Here is a 16,713-nt window from a genome sequence, read left to right as displayed (position 1 = left end):
CCCCACATGCTTCTGTCACGACCTCATTCCAAACATATTCAGATTACCCAATATTCTGGGCCAAGACCCACCTCTCGCATCCAGATTACAAACCACTGGACCTCCAACACACACACAGACACACACACACACACACACACACACACACACACACACACACACACACACACACACAAATATATATGCATGCACATACCCAGAAAATCCCACCTACACACACAACAGTCAACAATCCCATCCCAGCTTAGGTTTTTCAGTTCCCAATCTGCACATGCCCCCGCCTCACCCACACCCCCCGCTATCTCCTGTAAGAACGCCCCCTGCCTAGTATTCCCAGTCACTCTCAGGCCCTCCACAGCTTGCTCCCTACCGTCACAGGTGCGGCAGCAATCCTGCAGGATGGAGTGTGAGCACTGCAGGGGGGCACAGGGCTTCCTCTGACATGTGACCGTCCCGTTGTTGCACACACAGGAGCGGCATTTGTCCCGCGGCTCATAGAAATGCTGCAAGTGCTTATAAAGGAGGCCCGAGTACAGACATTCAGCTGGCGGAGCTGGTACAGAGATAACAGGATATTAATAGGATGATATGGATATATGGCAAGTCACTGTGCAACACTGGTAATCCCTCACCCCCAAGTCAACATCAGTATATCCCACAGTCCTGACTGGAACTGGCAAACACTCATTGCATTGCTAAAATATTCCATGTCAGTCCCCACAACACCGATATATTCCACATCACTCCCCACAGCAACGATATATTCCACATCGTCACTCCTCACAACACTGAGATATTCCACGTCACTCCCCACAACACCGAAATATTCAATGTCACTCCCCACAACACCGATATATTCCACATCACTCCCCACAACACTGAAATATTCCACATCACTCCCCACAACACCGAAATATTCCACATCGTCACTCCCCACAACACCAAAATATTCCACATCACTCCCCACAACACCAAAATATCCATCACTCCCCACAACACCGAAATATTCCACGTCACTCCCCAAAACACCGAAATATTCCACGATACTGAAATATTCCACGTCACTTCCTATGACACCAAAACATTCCACATCACTCCCCGTGACACTGAAATATTCCACGTCATTCCCCACAATACCAAAATATTCCAGATCACTCCCCACAACACTGAAATATTCCCCGTCACTCCCCACAACACTGAAATATTCCCCGTCACTCCCCACAACACCGATATTTTCCACGTCACTCCACACAACACTGAAATATTCCACCTTACTCCTAACACCGAAATATTCCACGTCACTCCCCACAACACCGAGATATTCCACGCCATCACAACACTGATATGGTCCACATCGTCAATATGACACTGATATATTTTCCACCATCATTCTAGTACTGTGATATCCCACGCTCTTGTAATAACCCACTCTTATACGCTAAGCTCCTTAGTTTAACTTTCTGAAATATCCCATGGCTTCCTTATAATCTATGTTATACCCTATCACCCTAAATGTAATTCTCGTATAGGTACCACACCTTTCACTGTGACCCACTGAAGCACCATGGCCCTTTATGATACCACAGGATGTACCGATGTCACATTATAAACCCATGAGACTGTATGACATAGGATCAGAATTAGGCCACTTAGCCCATTGATTCTGCTCCACAGTCTATCATGGCTGATCCATTTCCCTCTCAACTCCTTTCTCCTGCCTCCTCCCTGTGACCTTTCATCCCTTGACTTTTGTTAGGTTTCAATGAAATATCCCGCCCCCCCCCCATTCTTCTAAATTCTTGCAAGTAAAGACCCAGAGCCATCAAACATTCTTCATATGGTAAGCCTTTCTTTCCTGAAATCACTCTCATGAACCCCCTCTGAACCCTTTCCTAGAAAGGATGTTAGCACCTTCTTTTTTAAATAAGGAACCCAAGACTGTTCACAATACTCCAAAAGCAAGGCCTTACCCGTGCTTCATAAAGCCTCAGCATTAGATCCTTGTTTTTATTTTCTATTCCTCTCAAAATGAATGTAAACATTGCATTTGCCTTCCTCACCACCAACTCAACCTGGAAATTAATCTTTAGGGAATCCTGTACAAGGACTCTCAAGTTCCTTTGCACCTCAGATTTTTGAATTTTCTCTCCATAAAGAAAATAGTCTATGCTTTCATTCCCTCTACCAACGTGCATGACCATACATTTTCCAGCACTGTATTTCATTTGCCACATTTTTGCCCATTTTCCTAATCTGTTCAATGTCTTCTGCAGCCTCCCTGTTTCCTCAAAACTACCTGCACCTCCACCTATCTTGGCTACAAAGCTATCAATTCCATCACCCAAATCATTGACATACAATGTAAAAAGAAGCAGTCCCAACACTGCCCCCTGCGGAACACCACTAGTCACTGGCAGCCAACCACAAAATGCTCCCTTTATTTCCACTCTTTGCCTCCTGCCAATCGGCCAATACTTTAACCATGCTAGTATCTTTCCTGTAATACCATGGGCCTATATCTTGTTATATACCCATGGTGCTGGAATACACGCCCTCTGAATGCACCATGCTCCTCTGTGTGACCCTCAGACACACTCCAAATCATCAGCCACTCTAGCTGACATCTGCATATGCTTATCCCTACCTGGGCATTGCAGACAGCAGCTTCCAGGCTGGAGGAATGGGTCGTTGCATGAGAGAGGAGGACAGCTCCTCGACAGACATTGCACATTTCCATTCTACAAGGAGATAACATGTTACACAGGGAAAGACAAATATTGAAAACATGATGTCACAGGATGAGTATTCTCAGAATGATTGTAGAGATGTGGCTTTGGCACTATGGTCTCTGACTACAGAGTTCGAAGACTGGGAACTTCAGGGAATAACAGTTTTAGGTTCAATGGTTTAATTTATTTTTACATTTAAATTCTTAACCACACAGTTTTAAATTTATTTAATAAACAATTAATCTCCCAGGTAATTGGGTAACAATCTGGAGCAGATTAATTGAAGACTGGTGATTCATTCTGTTATCTAGGAATATAAAACTATCCAAGCCAAGAGCCACAGACCGTTTGTAAAAGAGTGTCCATATTCTGTGTACTTTGATGAGTAAGGCACTTTGGTAATGGGGTTAAACAAATTGATTAAAATTACACAAATAATTTAAAACAGACAGAATAGGGCAGTTGATACGCTGCAGGTTTTGGAAGCCACTGGGATCCACAGTGACTACATGTAAGATCCTGATGATGCAGTAGATCAGAAAGGGGGAAGGTTACCTGGATACCTTATTCCAGGTGAAAGTCGCACTATTTGAACTCAATGCTTAAAAATTGTTCAAGAGGACATGACTTTGAATGCCTCATACATGGGGACTGAGAAGAGGCATTGCAGGAGTCTCAGACATGCACTTTTTGAAGAGATGTGAGGTTCTTGCAGTGACCACAAGGAGAACAAGAAACCAGACCACTGTAGTACTGAGTACCAGTGAATCTGTGGAAGAGAAATGGAACAGGACAGCGATGGGCCATGGCATGGTTTGGAGGGCGTTTGTGTTTTTTGTATCAGGAGCATGAATCTCAGATCTGTGCTGCTAGCCCAGGCTAGGGTTAAGGACATCTCCGTGGGGCTAGAGGAGATCTTGCAGTGGGAAGGGATAAGATATAGTGGCTCTATTACATGTGAGAACCAGCAATATTGATAAAACCTTTAAAAAGAGAGTTTCTCCAATAAAGAACATGAGCATCAAGTGCCCAAGCTAAAATAAACTGAATCTCTTGGATTATTAACCACGCGACAAGCAAACTGGCATATGTAGTCTAAAATCGGAATGACTGGTTCAGAGATTGGTGTGGGAGAAATTCAGAATTCAGCAAAGGAAGGCTTGGCCATTAAAAAAGAAAAGGCCAACAAGATGGAAATGCAGAGTATTGTGGAGTATAGTGTGCAGTTTTGGTCTCCTAATTTGAGGAAAGACATTCTTGCCATAGAGGGAGTACAAAGGAGGTTCACCAGATTGATTCCTGGGATGGCAGGACCTTCATATGATGAAAGACTGGATCAACTAGGCTTATACTCTCTGGAATTTAGAAGATTGAGGGGGGATCTGATTGAAACGTATAAAATCCTAATGGGATTGGACAGGCTAGATGCAGGAAGATTGTTCCCGATGTTGAGGAAGTGGAAGTCCAGAACGAGGGGTCACAGTTTGAGGATAAAGGGGAAGCCTTTTAGGATCGAGATGAGGAAAAACTTCTTCACACAGAGAGTGGTGAATCTGTGGAATTCTCTGCCACAGGAAACAGTTGAGGCCAGTTGATTGGCTATATTTAAGAGGGAGTTAGATATGGCCCTCATGGCTAAAGGGATCAGGGGGTATGGAGAGAAGGCAGGTACAAGGTTCTGAGTTGGATGATCAGCCATGATCATACTGAATGGCAGTGCAGGCTCGAAGGGCCGAATGGCCTACTCCTGCACCTATTTTCTATGTTTTCTATGTTTCTATATAAAAATGGAAAAGATTAGCAGAGTTAATGGGTCCAATATAGACTGAGACTAAAGGAGTCGGTGGGGTGGGGGGGGGAAGTGTGTGAAATAATAGAGAAATTAAACAAATATTTTATGTCAGGTTTTGTGGAATACATGATGTTTACAGGTTCTGACCGAATGAGGAGCTCAGAAAAATTAATATTCATAAATTTATTCATAAAAAATCATGGTGGCCAAGATAAATACCGACTTGATGACCTGCCCCTTGGGGCTTTGAAAAGAGCTTTGTATGAGTGGACACGATAAACTGCAGATTCTGGAAGCTGGAGCAACAAACCATTTGCTGGAGGAACTCAGTGGGCTGAGCAGCATCTGTGGCAGGAAAGGAATTGTCAACACGTTGGGTCAAAACCCTTCACCATGACCTCAGACATCCACCCACTGGGTTCCTCCAGCAGATTGTCCGTCGTTTTTGTGTAACGTATCCAAGTTTGCTAAAGACAACAGCTAGATGCAATGTAGGGTAGGAGGAGGATGCAGAGAGGCCTCTGAGGGACACCGACAGGCTAGATGAATGCAAGGACATTGCAGATGAAATTAAATTGGTAAAATACGTAAAATGTAGCTCCTTTGGTAGAGCAGCTAGAGAAACAAGAGTATTTTTAAAATATTGGGATGTATTTACATTCTGAAGGTTGTGTATCCATGTGCATTTGGACATTGTGTATGCAGAAGCGATGAATTAGTTTAGCATAATATTGTGGGCCAAAGGTTCTATGTTTTACTAGAGGGCATAGATTTAATGTGGGTGATGTTCAATGGACATGTATGAGTCAAGTTTTGTATTACACAGAATGATGGGTGCCTGGAAATGTGCCGTCAGTGGTGGTAGTAGAGGCAAATACGATAGAAGCATTTAAAAGGCTCTTAGATAGGCACACAAATGTGCAGAGAATGGAGCATATGGAACATTGCATGTTGATCTGCTTTCTACCGAAGCGAAGAGGTACATGAAGGGAATGCAGAAAAGCTCACAGGATTAGCTTCTGGAATGTCAGGCTTGTCCTACAAGAAAAAGTTAAGGTTGGGCCTATCTTCTCTGGCGACTTAGGATCAATGAGAAGTGGTCTCTTTGAAACATACAGAATTCTTATGGGGTTTAACAGTCTGATTTTTCCCTGGCTTGACTGCCTACAACAAAAAATCAATCTTGAGGGGTAGACTACTCAGGTCAAAAGTGAAAAATTTCTTCAGCTGGAGGGTTGTGAGTCTTTGGAAGTCACTGAGTCTATTTGAAACAGTTTATAGATTTTTAAATATTATGGGAATCGGGGGGGGGGTGGTATGGGGGCATATTATGAGGTTAATGCCGGAATATGACACTGACTGATGACCTTGTTAGATGGTACAGTAGGCACAAGGTGTTAAACAGCCTACTCTTGCTTCTATTTCTCATGTTGCTGTGTGCAAAATGGAGAAACAAATATCCTGAAGGAGTAGCAGGAATTTCAGATAGTAAGGAACTGGAAGTAGCGAAAAGGGGTGAATGTAGGAGTAAGACCAGTGATAGATTGTCGGTGGATGGAGAGATGGTGAGTGATTACAGGGGAAGGGAGAGTCTGTGAGGAAATGGAGATTGAAGGGAGCAATAAAAAAAGCAGTTAGAGATGGTGGGAGGCAGCCTGGAGGAATGAGAGAGGAAGAGAGACAGTGAGAGGCTGGAGGAAGGAGGGAGAAGCAGTCTTTTCCACATCTACTCAAGCTAACTCAAATCTGTCTCTTTACCTTAGATAAACTTGTCTTAATACTCACAATGCAATGACACTCCTTGCATTTGTTAGTTGGGTGTGGAAAATTGGCACCATTAGGATATTCCTTACCGGCATACTGACAACCTGTAGAGAAATAGAAAGAGACAGAGAGACACAAAGAGAGACAGAGGACAGCTCAAAACATTATCTGCACTTTCTCTGGGAATGTTCAGACAGGCCGCATGGCTGCAGCTACAACGGCAGGGGCTTTGTTCCTGTGCAATCTGGACACAGTTCAGCCTCTGCTCTCGCCCCTCCCAGCCTTTACTCCATGTAGGTCGCCTGCTGCTCATCTGCGGTTCCTCTCTCCCTTTCTGCTTTACCCCGTGATCCCATTCCCTCATCCCAATTTCCTTGCCCTGCATCTGATCCTGATCTGCTTTCACCCCACCTCAGTCAATTCAACATCACCGTCCCCAACACCCCCACCCCCCACCACCAACCAGCCAGAATGTGTCATTACCGTTACAGTTGTTTTGACAGCAGGTCCCAGAGAGCGGATAGGAGCAGAGGGCGCTAATACAATCCCTCTCCTTACAGATCACTTGCCCGTCCACGCAGGCACATTCTTGGCAAGAGTTTTCAGGGTTCGAGAACCGCTGGCCATCTACTAGCACTCGATTCTCAAGCACACAGTCTGCAAACAGAAACAAAGCCTTTCACAAATGTCCTTTCCTCCAGTTCTCCTTTAACGGCTGCTCACGGTCTTGCATCTTCGCCACTCTAGTACTGCAGTAATATTGGGGAATAACTGCAATGTGGTGTCCCCAGGTGTGTCAGTACCTGTGGATCAGGTCACAGGGAGATTCAGTAACTGCGGTGTTATGGTCCAGTGTGTCAGTGTCTGTCAAGCAGGGCTGCAGTGAGAACCTGTCTCCCTGGAGTTGCGTGTCAGTGACGGTGTGAAATGTGCCTAGATACTTGGGTGACGTATCGCAGAGTATGTCAGTACCTTAAATTGTATCTGAGTAAGAGTCAGTATCTCTTTCATTTAGGGATACAACACGGTAAACAGGCCCTTCCAGCTCAACAAAATCACAGCTTCCAGCTGTACCCATGTGACCAACTAACCTACAATCTGCACCTTTGGAATGGGGGAGGAATCTGGAGCTGCCACGCCAGGGAGAACGTACAAACTTTTTACAGACAGCAGCAGAATCAAACCTGGGTCACTGGCGCAGTGATAGCATTACTGACCCACTTTGTTCATCGGTCACTTTGCAGAAGGTAAATCCAAGTATCAAGGGGCTAAGTATAACTTCCAGCTCCTTTAGAAGTGTCCAGATTCTTACAACTTGTAACTCTCTGCGAGACATCTTGTTGTTGACTATCACCTCAAGTAGGATCGATGACTAAAAATGACACCCACTCATTGAGTATTCGATTGAAATAATGGAGATGTTATCGCGTCACCTTGACTTCGTATGTCACAACCAATGGCGAGAGCTGCAAATACACCGTGAGCCAGAGCCTACTATCTATTTCCTCCACTGACGCTGGGCCTCAGATTCTAACGTCTGATCTTACCGGGGCACTTGGCGCAGCACTGGCCTGGCTTTTTCTCTGGCCTGTTGCAGGTAACCGGGGGACAGTCGGTCGGGACACAGTGTACTGTACCAGCCTGCCAGGAGGGAAATCATTGGATCAGAGTGTTGTTCAGAAATGTACCCTTCATTCAAGGCAAGGCAAGTTTATTTGTATAGCACTTTTCAAACACAAGACAGTTCAAAGTGCTTTACATAAAACAAGATATAAAAATCAAACATCAAATTTCAGACAATATATGAGAGAATAAAATCACACAAAAATAGATATGATAAAAAGATTAAAAAAAGGAATAAAAGCTACAGGGAAAAGATTTAAAAGAGCTTAAAGCTGGGGCAGATTTCAGATCCTCTGGAAGGTTATTCCAGATACGTGGAGCATAGTAACTAAAAGCTGCTTCACCATGTTTAGTTTTGACCCTGGGGATGGTAAGCGGACCTGCCCCAGACAGCTTGAGAGCTCGGGAAGGTTAGTAATGCAGCAAGAGATTGGAGATGTATTTTGGCCCTAGACCATTCAGTGCTTTATAAACCAGTAGTACTATTTTAAAGTGAATCCTCTGATGAACAGAAAGCCAGTTTAGCAATCTGAGAACTGGAGTGATGTGTTCTGCTTTCTCGGTCTCAGTGAGGACTCCAGCAGCAGTGTTCTAAAGGAGCTGCAGCTGTCTGAGGGATTGTTACAGAGACTTGTGAAAAAGCCATTACGGTCGTTAAGCCTACTAAAAATAAACGCATGGATGAGTTTTTCTAGATCTTGCTGAGACATAAGTCCTTTAACTCTTGCTTAATTTTTAAGATGGTAGTAGCCTGACTTTGTACTTGTCTTAATGAGGCAGTTAAAATTTCAGTTGGAGTCCATCAGAGCACCAAGGTTTCTGGCTCAGCAGCATTAACCCCTTCTCGACAACAACAGCCTCACCAAACGTTCACCTCCCACCAGTCCACATCCAGCAGCGGGGCCCTGCCCAGCAGAAACCAGTAACTGCCCACGACACAGTCACCTTCCTAATGGCGCTGGAAGACCAGGCAATTGACCTTACCTGACAGCGGCAATTCTGGCATGGGTTGTCCGGGTCAATGAACTCCTGCCCACTGACATACTGTCGCTTGTTGTAAGTGCATTGGTCACAAGAGAGACAGCATTCACCTAGGGAACAAATATTCTGGCAAATTAGATATAAAAAAAACATTATTACATCCCAGACCTTTTACCTGACCCAGTGACTCCAAATTTGATCCCCTGACCCGGCCTCCCAATTCCTGCTCTTCTGCTCTTCATCCTATGGGCTGCCTCCAGCCACAATCTTCCCTGCAAACTGAAACTTCACCTTTACTCAGTGTTTTGATCGATCTGCCTTTACGTTACTCAGATGATCCTGGTCTTGGACATACCATCGTTTGAGGAAGGGTGTTGGCAGTTGACAGCTGGGCACTGCTTGGGCCTGCAGATGGTGTCACCATTGACACAGGTACAGGTGGTGCATTGGTTCTCCTCCAGCTCCCACTTCACTCCATCTTCATATTCCAGTCCCTGCACAACACATACTGACAGAGGAGAAACAGACGGCTGAGTACGGCATTAAGGACAGGAGTCTTTTGAACACGCAAGTTGGGAGCAGACGAGGCCACTTGACCCCTGAGCCTGCTGTTCCCTTCAATACGATCATGGTTGATCTGATGGTAACAGTTATGATATGTAAATCCAAAACATAAAAACTAATTGAAAGGAAACCGAGAGAGCTGGAAATGTCAGTCTAACTTTGTTTTTACTTTAAGCAAGGCGTGTATATATGACGTGGTAGCATCATGACATTCACAATTCACGTATTTCATACATATAACAATAATGAATAATTTAAAAAACAAAGAATGCTTAATCAAACAATATATTCACAATATTACTGAAACATTAAATACCCAACAGTAACCTCAGCTCTGCATTTACCCCATCCCTGGTAATTGTTCATGCATTTGCTCATCCAGAATTAATTCATCACTGTCTTAAAGATATTCTGCTTCCACTGCCTTTTGAGGAAGAGTGCTAAAGCCTCAGAATCCTCAAAGGATTTGCCCAATCTGTCTTAAATGGATGATTTCTTATATTAAATGCTGAGGTTTTAGGTTTTGCAAGATACATAAATAGTCGCCTCCACATCTATCCTATTAGAAACCCCTCAGGATCCTATCAACGTCACAACCCACCCATTCCAGATACCAGTCGAGCAAACCTCCTTATGACTGCTTCTACCATACTTGTTAGCTAAAATAAAAAAAACAGTACCGTACACAGTACTCTGTACAGGGTCTAATCCAACCGTGACGTTGTCACATTATTGATCTATCCCTCACCACTACGTCTGGCAAATAAGCTGCAGTGTACATTGGCAGTTACAGACCATTAACCTGCACCTCTGAAATCTCCCCTTATCTCAATGATGATACCTGGGTAACTAATATAGTGAATTGAACTGGACCTGCACCCTGGGCTCAGGCATAGTCCTCATTCTGAATCCAGTCCCCTCCCCCAATGCAACCCGGAGTCTGTGTCTTCCAGATGTCCAGCAAGCTCCCAGATGATTGTAGCCAAGGGCATGATACTTGACATGGTCAGTCTAAACTTGTGGGGTCAGGGATGTGGATCAGGACTTGAAATTAAACTGTGGGAAGGGGATTATGAGCTTGGGAATTCATAAGTCATGGTTTGAGGCATCACTGGGGATGTTGATTCAGAGGGTTACCTACCTTTACACATAGGACAGCACTGATCTGGAGGTTTGAATGTGTTGGCACAAGGCAGAGACTGGCAGACCTCCTCTTGACATCGTACATTTCCATCCTGAGCAAAGAAATGTTTCAAATACAGCATCAGAATTCTTCTCTCAATATCCCCTCATAGCTTTCAACCCCAAACTGTTTTCATCCCAACATGTGTTACTGCCTGATCTTGGATTTGTTCACAAACTTTCTTCCTTTGCCAGTACAAAACCATCCTTGAAAGCCATCCACCTTTCCCTTCACCTGGTCTCACCTAACACCTGCCAGCTTGTATTCCTTTCTCTCCCCCCACCTTCGCATTCTGACTTCTGCCCCCTTCTTTTCCAGTCCCCTGACAATGGACCCCAGCTTGAAATGTTAACTGTTTACTCCTCTCAATAGATGCTGCCTGACTTGCTAAGTTCCCCCAGAAATATTTTGTGCGTTGCTACATATCAAAGTGGAGTGTTTTTGTAAACTTCTCACATACTCTGAATCCGAACCCAGAAAACTGTTTTTAAAATGTACACGTATACCAGCGGTCATTGCTTGAGAACATATACTCACTGTGCAGGTACACTGAATGCAGGGCCCAGCAAATGGTGGCTGGAATGTCTGACCGTTGTTAATGAGCATGCTCTCATACTCACACACTGCGCAAGGGGAAAAGGACAAATGTTATCTTAGATCAGCAACAACACTTTGAGTAATGTTGCACAAGATATTCCTCAACTTTAACATACTTCCCAGTCACGAATCTGAAGTGGGAATTCAATTGTATATGAACGTTTAAAAAGTGTAACTCAGAAACGAAAGCAGAAAATGTCAGAAACACTCAACAGGTTGTCAGTATCTGTGGAAAGTGAGAGAACTGATGCTTCAATTGGGAAGGAGAGAAGACAAGCTAGTACTAAATTGTAGAGAAGTGAGGAGGGATGTCAGGCGAATTTCTGCATAAGAGTGTAACACGGTTGCCATGGAGATAATTTGTGTGGGTCTATCCATCAATTGGGTTAGGGGCTCAAAATATAGACAAGGAACTCTAATGTGTTGCAAATAACGAGGCAGCAGGACATGTCCAGTTTGTCAGGTGTGCCAGCTGAGAGAGTGGGAGTGGGTAGAGAATTATAGTGCCACTCCGACATATCTATCTGTGGGTCCGGCACAAACCTGGAGAGCAGCACCTCATCTCCCTGCTGGACACATTGCTGCCTTTAGGTTCAGATTTCAGGCAACTTGTATTCCCCCTCTGTAGCTGAGCCAGCCCTTTCTGGGGCAAGCTGTCTATCTATGATCTGGGCTCAGTTTTCTCCTTCCATTAGAATAGGCTGACTTGCTGGGTATGTCCCATGTATCCACAATTTAAGACACATTACATTTCCACGATTGCACCATCAAACTGTCCAATTAGCCACTGGCTGGAGGACCTTTAACCACCTATCTCTGTGGAGACCCTGATCTCACACTAATCACAGGTACTCCCTTTGTCCCATCCATCGCTCCTCACTCTCTTTGGAACTTAATTCTAACTTGCTTTCATTTTGCTTTGGTTCTGATCTATTGCTCTTCCCACACACGTGGAGACAATTGTTGGGTATTTCCAGCATCTTTTGTGTGCAGTTAGGATTCACCTGGCTGACACTGGGGTCATGGACATGGGCTCACAGACTGGAGAGAGTTGTAAACTGACTAATTGGAATAAATCATCAGTTGTCCGAGCATCTTCATGCCTTCTGTATGTGGATGAATACATGACTAAAACTCAAGTCATGGACCATGCTGGATCACGAGTAAACTCTTCTCGGGCTTCAAGCTGGGTATAGGTGTTGAATATAACTGAAGTTTCGATGACAAACTCTGCCATCTTCTTCTCAGACGATGCCTGGGTAAGTCTAGTCTGGTGGTATTTATACCTCTGTGTTCTGTCCCTCCTGACTGGTTCGTCCTTATCCAATCAGGTTTCTGCTCTCCCACCTTGGTTATAATTGAATTCTAGTTCTTATTTAGAATGAGATCTTCATATTTGTTAAAATTCTCTTCCTCTAGTTTTAATAGCTTCCTTTACCAGTTGGTCCCAAAAGACCTTGGTGCAGCACAGTAGTTTTGTGCTGTCAAAGTCAATCCTATGGCCATTGCGAATGCAGTGCTCTGCTTCCGCCAATTTCTCCGGGTAACCCAAACCGATACACCTATGTTCAGGAGGGCTTATTCCACTCTGTATCTCAACAAAAGTTAAAAAAAATAACTAAATATATCAATTTCCTCCTGCCTCACCCTCAACATCACACTTGGTTCTGGTCAAAATTTGCATTTCTCTGGAGCTTTCAATCTCCCAAACTGAAGCTGAATTTTAGTGTATCATTATGCAAGCTCCAGTAAGTGAAGTGATAATAACTGGTTACATAATCTGTTTAATGCTGTTGGTAAAGGGATAACATTTGACAAGGACACTGGGACAACCTTCCCAAATTCTCTTTAAATGACATTCACCTGAAGAAGTTTCGATCTAATCTTTCATTAGAAGAAAACACCCCTGCTCCTTCATTTATGATCTGAAAGTGTAAACTTCACTTTTGCAATTTAAAAAAAAACTGAATTTTGTGAAATTTAGTAAATGGGACTCGAGCAGGATCTGCTGATTCACAGATGGGGATTTAACATACTGCACCAGGCTTCCAGTCCTCACTTCGCACCTGCTTACTAAATTAGCTGTGCAGTCACTCATGGGCCTGTACCTGGAAAGTCAAAATGTGTTCATAGCAATGCTTTCCATTGTCTCATGCTCACTTTGTGTAACAAGTTGTTATATATAGTCTCTCTGACAACAACCCACAATGTAAGATACTTCAGAGAAAGTAGACAGAAGCACTCAACTCAATACATCACTGGCATATCCCTCCCCATCTTCAGTAGTATCTATGTGAGGCACTGACGTCTATCATTAAAGATCCCTACCATCCAGGCCATGCCATTTTCTCCAAGCTACCTTTGGGCAGGGGACACAGAACTCCACCATCCTGCACAATGCTAACCACTAGCTCAGTACTGCAACAAAATGCCTATTTTAAACTACATTGACTTTTTTTGTTCTGTGTTCTGTCTTTTATGTTGTTAACTTGTTGGTTTTCTTGTGAATATTGTGTATCTGATGCTATTTGCCTATGATGCTGCTACACGGAAGTATTTTATTGTACCTGTGCAGACATGTATCTCTATGTATGACAATAAACTCAACTCTGATTTCAGACGTTGACATTAAAAGTGTAAATATGTTAAAATGCTGAAAAATGTAATTTATAGATGCACAGAATGACTGAGACCACAACTTGTTTCTTTGGTTCGGGAAAACACCATTAAGTACTGAATGAGGCAACTTAATGACCTGTGACAAATACTTTGAATGGCCTGGTTTACCCATCCAAGGACACGGATAAACAAGCCACCCCTTCAAATCTAGCACTCATTACAGAAATGACTTGCCATAAAACAAATGAGTCCTATAGAATAGTAGCACTGGAGAGGAGACTCCTGTAAAAATTTGATCAACTGTAAAATGCTTCATTATTCTAACCAGTTTGAAATGTCATATTGTGGCAACATATTCATAACTGAACTTACAGCAAGTTAAAAAAAAACTAATGTTCACTGTTTTGTCAGATCCCTCAAATCCACCATCAACCTATCCCACAGAGAGCTGAAGGTTTATCATCATCCTAGTGTCTGCATTTCTGTCAGTGTTCCTGGATAGCCATACTTGGTTTATCTCTGTGAATCTGACTGGTTGTATGTTCTATTGGTATCACCTCCCAGGACATGCTTTCCTCACACTGCTGCTATCAGGAACAAGAGCCTTAGAGTTTGCTCCACCTTGTTCAGGAACCATTACTACTCCTCAGCCGTCAGGGTTTCCTTGAACAAAGGGGATAAGTTCACTCAACTTCACTTGACCATCACTGAAATGTTACCGTAATCAATGGAGTCACCTTCAAGGGCTTTTCATTTCTTGTTCTCAATATTTATTTCTTATTTATTTATAATATTGTTTCTTCTTTTTGCATCTGCACGGTTTGTTGTCTTCTGCACTCTGGTTGAAAGCCCAACTTTGGCAGTCATTCATTGATCCTGTTATCGTTACTGTTCTATTGATTTGTTGAGTATGCCCACAAGAAAATGAATCTCAGGGATGTACGTGGTGACTAGTATGTACTTTGATAATAAATTTACTTTGAACTTTGCTTTTGGTTCCTCCAGTTGCTTTTCCCAATTGCTCCAGTAGGAAACTCTCAAGATCACATGAGTACTCACTGTCGCACGATGGGCAGCACTGTCTAACCAAGTTGGCTGGATGACTACATCGAACAGGTGGGCAATTCTGGGCCATTCGGTCACAAGATACTTCACCAGCCTATCAAAGAAGAGATCAACGATATCATGAATCTTAGATGCATTTCAGCAACTGAAATTGGGGTAGAGCAAAAAATCCCTATCTGCTTCCCCATAAAAACCAGTGTGAAATCCTGTGTCAGCAAGTGAGCTGAGATTATGATGCATGACTCCAATCATTTCCAACTGAAAGGACCTGCAGATCCTTTACATTAGATTGAACAAGTTGTGATGGTGGGTGGTATAGATGGTACTCTTATCTCTTAACAATGATTCAGACTCAGAAGTTCCAATACTAAAACAGTTACTCCAAAATTTAAAATTGATTATTTAATCAAAAACAGTGAGTCTCCATCATAGTCATCAAGAAGCTACTAAATTATTGTAAAATTTTATCTGGTTCACTCATATCTTTCAAATGGGCCGTCGTCACCCAGTCTAGTTTACACTTGACTTGGGGCCAACATCCCTCAGAAGTGGTCTAGTAATCCATTATCTACTATGGACAGCAGTAAATCACCACCAGGATTACACAACAAATGCATCTTGCCAGTAATGTTAATATCTCATGAACTAAAATGAAGAAACATGCAGATGGACAGCCAAACATTGCACTAAAGGCTGATTTATACTTGCGCGTCAAATGTACACCGTAGGTACGGCGTAGCTGCATACCCTACGCTGTACCCTACGCCGTAGCGTAATGCCCACCTCTCCCAAAATGTAACTATGCGTTGCGGCAATGCAGACTGAACAACTGTGATTGGTCCACTTGGTAGCATCACATTTCCTCCTACGCTGCAATAGCTTCCCATTGGGTGACTGAAGGGCAGGGAAGGAACTCTGGCTGCAATGCTTTCCATAAAGCTTTACAGACCTCCGAAATTATGGAGAACCTTGTGCTTGATGCCAGTTTGTAGCTATCTGCTACAGCCTGTTGACTTGCACCTGAAGCTAAAACTCGAATGGTGATTGCCAGTCTCTGAGTATACTGTGCGTACACTGATGTGAAATAAATGGTTGGAGACGATGAATCAAACCGTCAAATCTACCTGCCGACATCCGAAAATATTTGAAATGCATTTCCTCGTCCATATCTCTCAGTGGCCGGACAAGAACAGAAAATTCACCCTCCTTCAGTTTCAGTCGCCGATGCTTGAAGTTTGAGTTTCTTCGTGTTGAGTTTCAACACGAATAAGCTCAACACAGTGGCATAGAAACCTCACTGCCAACTAGCGTTTTGGCGGTGAATTGCAGAGAGACGCAGACACACCAACGCACAAGTATAAATGCTCACAACGGCGTAGGCCACTTGCGTAGGCTACGGCGCAAGCTAGTACGTACAAGTATAAATCAGCCTTAAATCAGCTGGAACTTTGCTAAGGTCAGGGAGGAGTGGGAGAGAGAGAGCAGAAACTAGACACCTGTGTATTCAGGTCACTTTAGGTGGGGAATACCATGGGTTTAACTCTGCTCCACCAGCTTTCAGGTGGGGAGAAGACCTGAGATACACAGGTGGTACCTGATATTTACCCTCGAATTGTGCGTTTGAGTGAGCTGACACTATCATTTAGCAATGGTGTTCCACACTCACCTCACAACGGCAGCTCAGGCAGGGTTTTGACCAAGGTATGAAAGTCTGTCCATCAGAGAAGGTTCGAGATTCGTACTCGCACTCTGTACACCTGCCAGTTAAAAGAGACATGTCAGACTTTACTGCCCTA

The 16,713-nt window shown here is 43.6% G+C and overlaps 1 protein-coding gene across 4 annotated transcripts in view; it reads right to left on the bottom strand.

The window, feature by feature from the left end:
* Window positions 1–16,713, bottom strand: part of kcp (kielin cysteine rich BMP regulator) — a 133,147-nt gene that overhangs the window by 35,529 nt on the left and 80,905 nt on the right. For all 4 annotated transcript variants that reach the window (XM_072241272.1, XM_072241273.1, XM_072241274.1 and 1 more), the window contains 11 exons: window positions 16,584–16,674; window positions 14,912–15,011; window positions 11,174–11,259; window positions 10,595–10,688; window positions 9,245–9,397; window positions 8,893–8,999; window positions 7,833–7,926; window positions 6,769–6,942; window positions 6,307–6,389; window positions 2,645–2,738; window positions 371–553 (listed from right to left, as the gene is read on the bottom strand). In XM_072241272.1, the coding sequence (XP_072097373.1) occupies window positions 371–553; window positions 2,645–2,738; window positions 6,307–6,389; window positions 6,769–6,942; window positions 7,833–7,926; window positions 8,893–8,999; window positions 9,245–9,397; window positions 10,595–10,688; window positions 11,174–11,259; window positions 14,912–15,011; window positions 16,584–16,674 (1,259 nt within the window). The remainder of the gene's footprint in view (window positions 1–370; window positions 554–2,644; window positions 2,739–6,306; window positions 6,390–6,768; window positions 6,943–7,832; window positions 7,927–8,892; window positions 9,000–9,244; window positions 9,398–10,594; window positions 10,689–11,173; window positions 11,260–14,911; window positions 15,012–16,583; window positions 16,675–16,713) is intronic.

The sequence above is a fragment of the Mobula birostris genome, chromosome 23, assembly GCF_030028105.1.
Source record: "Mobula birostris isolate sMobBir1 chromosome 23, sMobBir1.hap1, whole genome shotgun sequence".
NCBI lineage: Eukaryota > Metazoa > Chordata > Chondrichthyes > Myliobatiformes > Myliobatidae > Mobula > Mobula birostris.
This window is presented reverse-complemented; position numbering and strand designations above follow the sequence as displayed.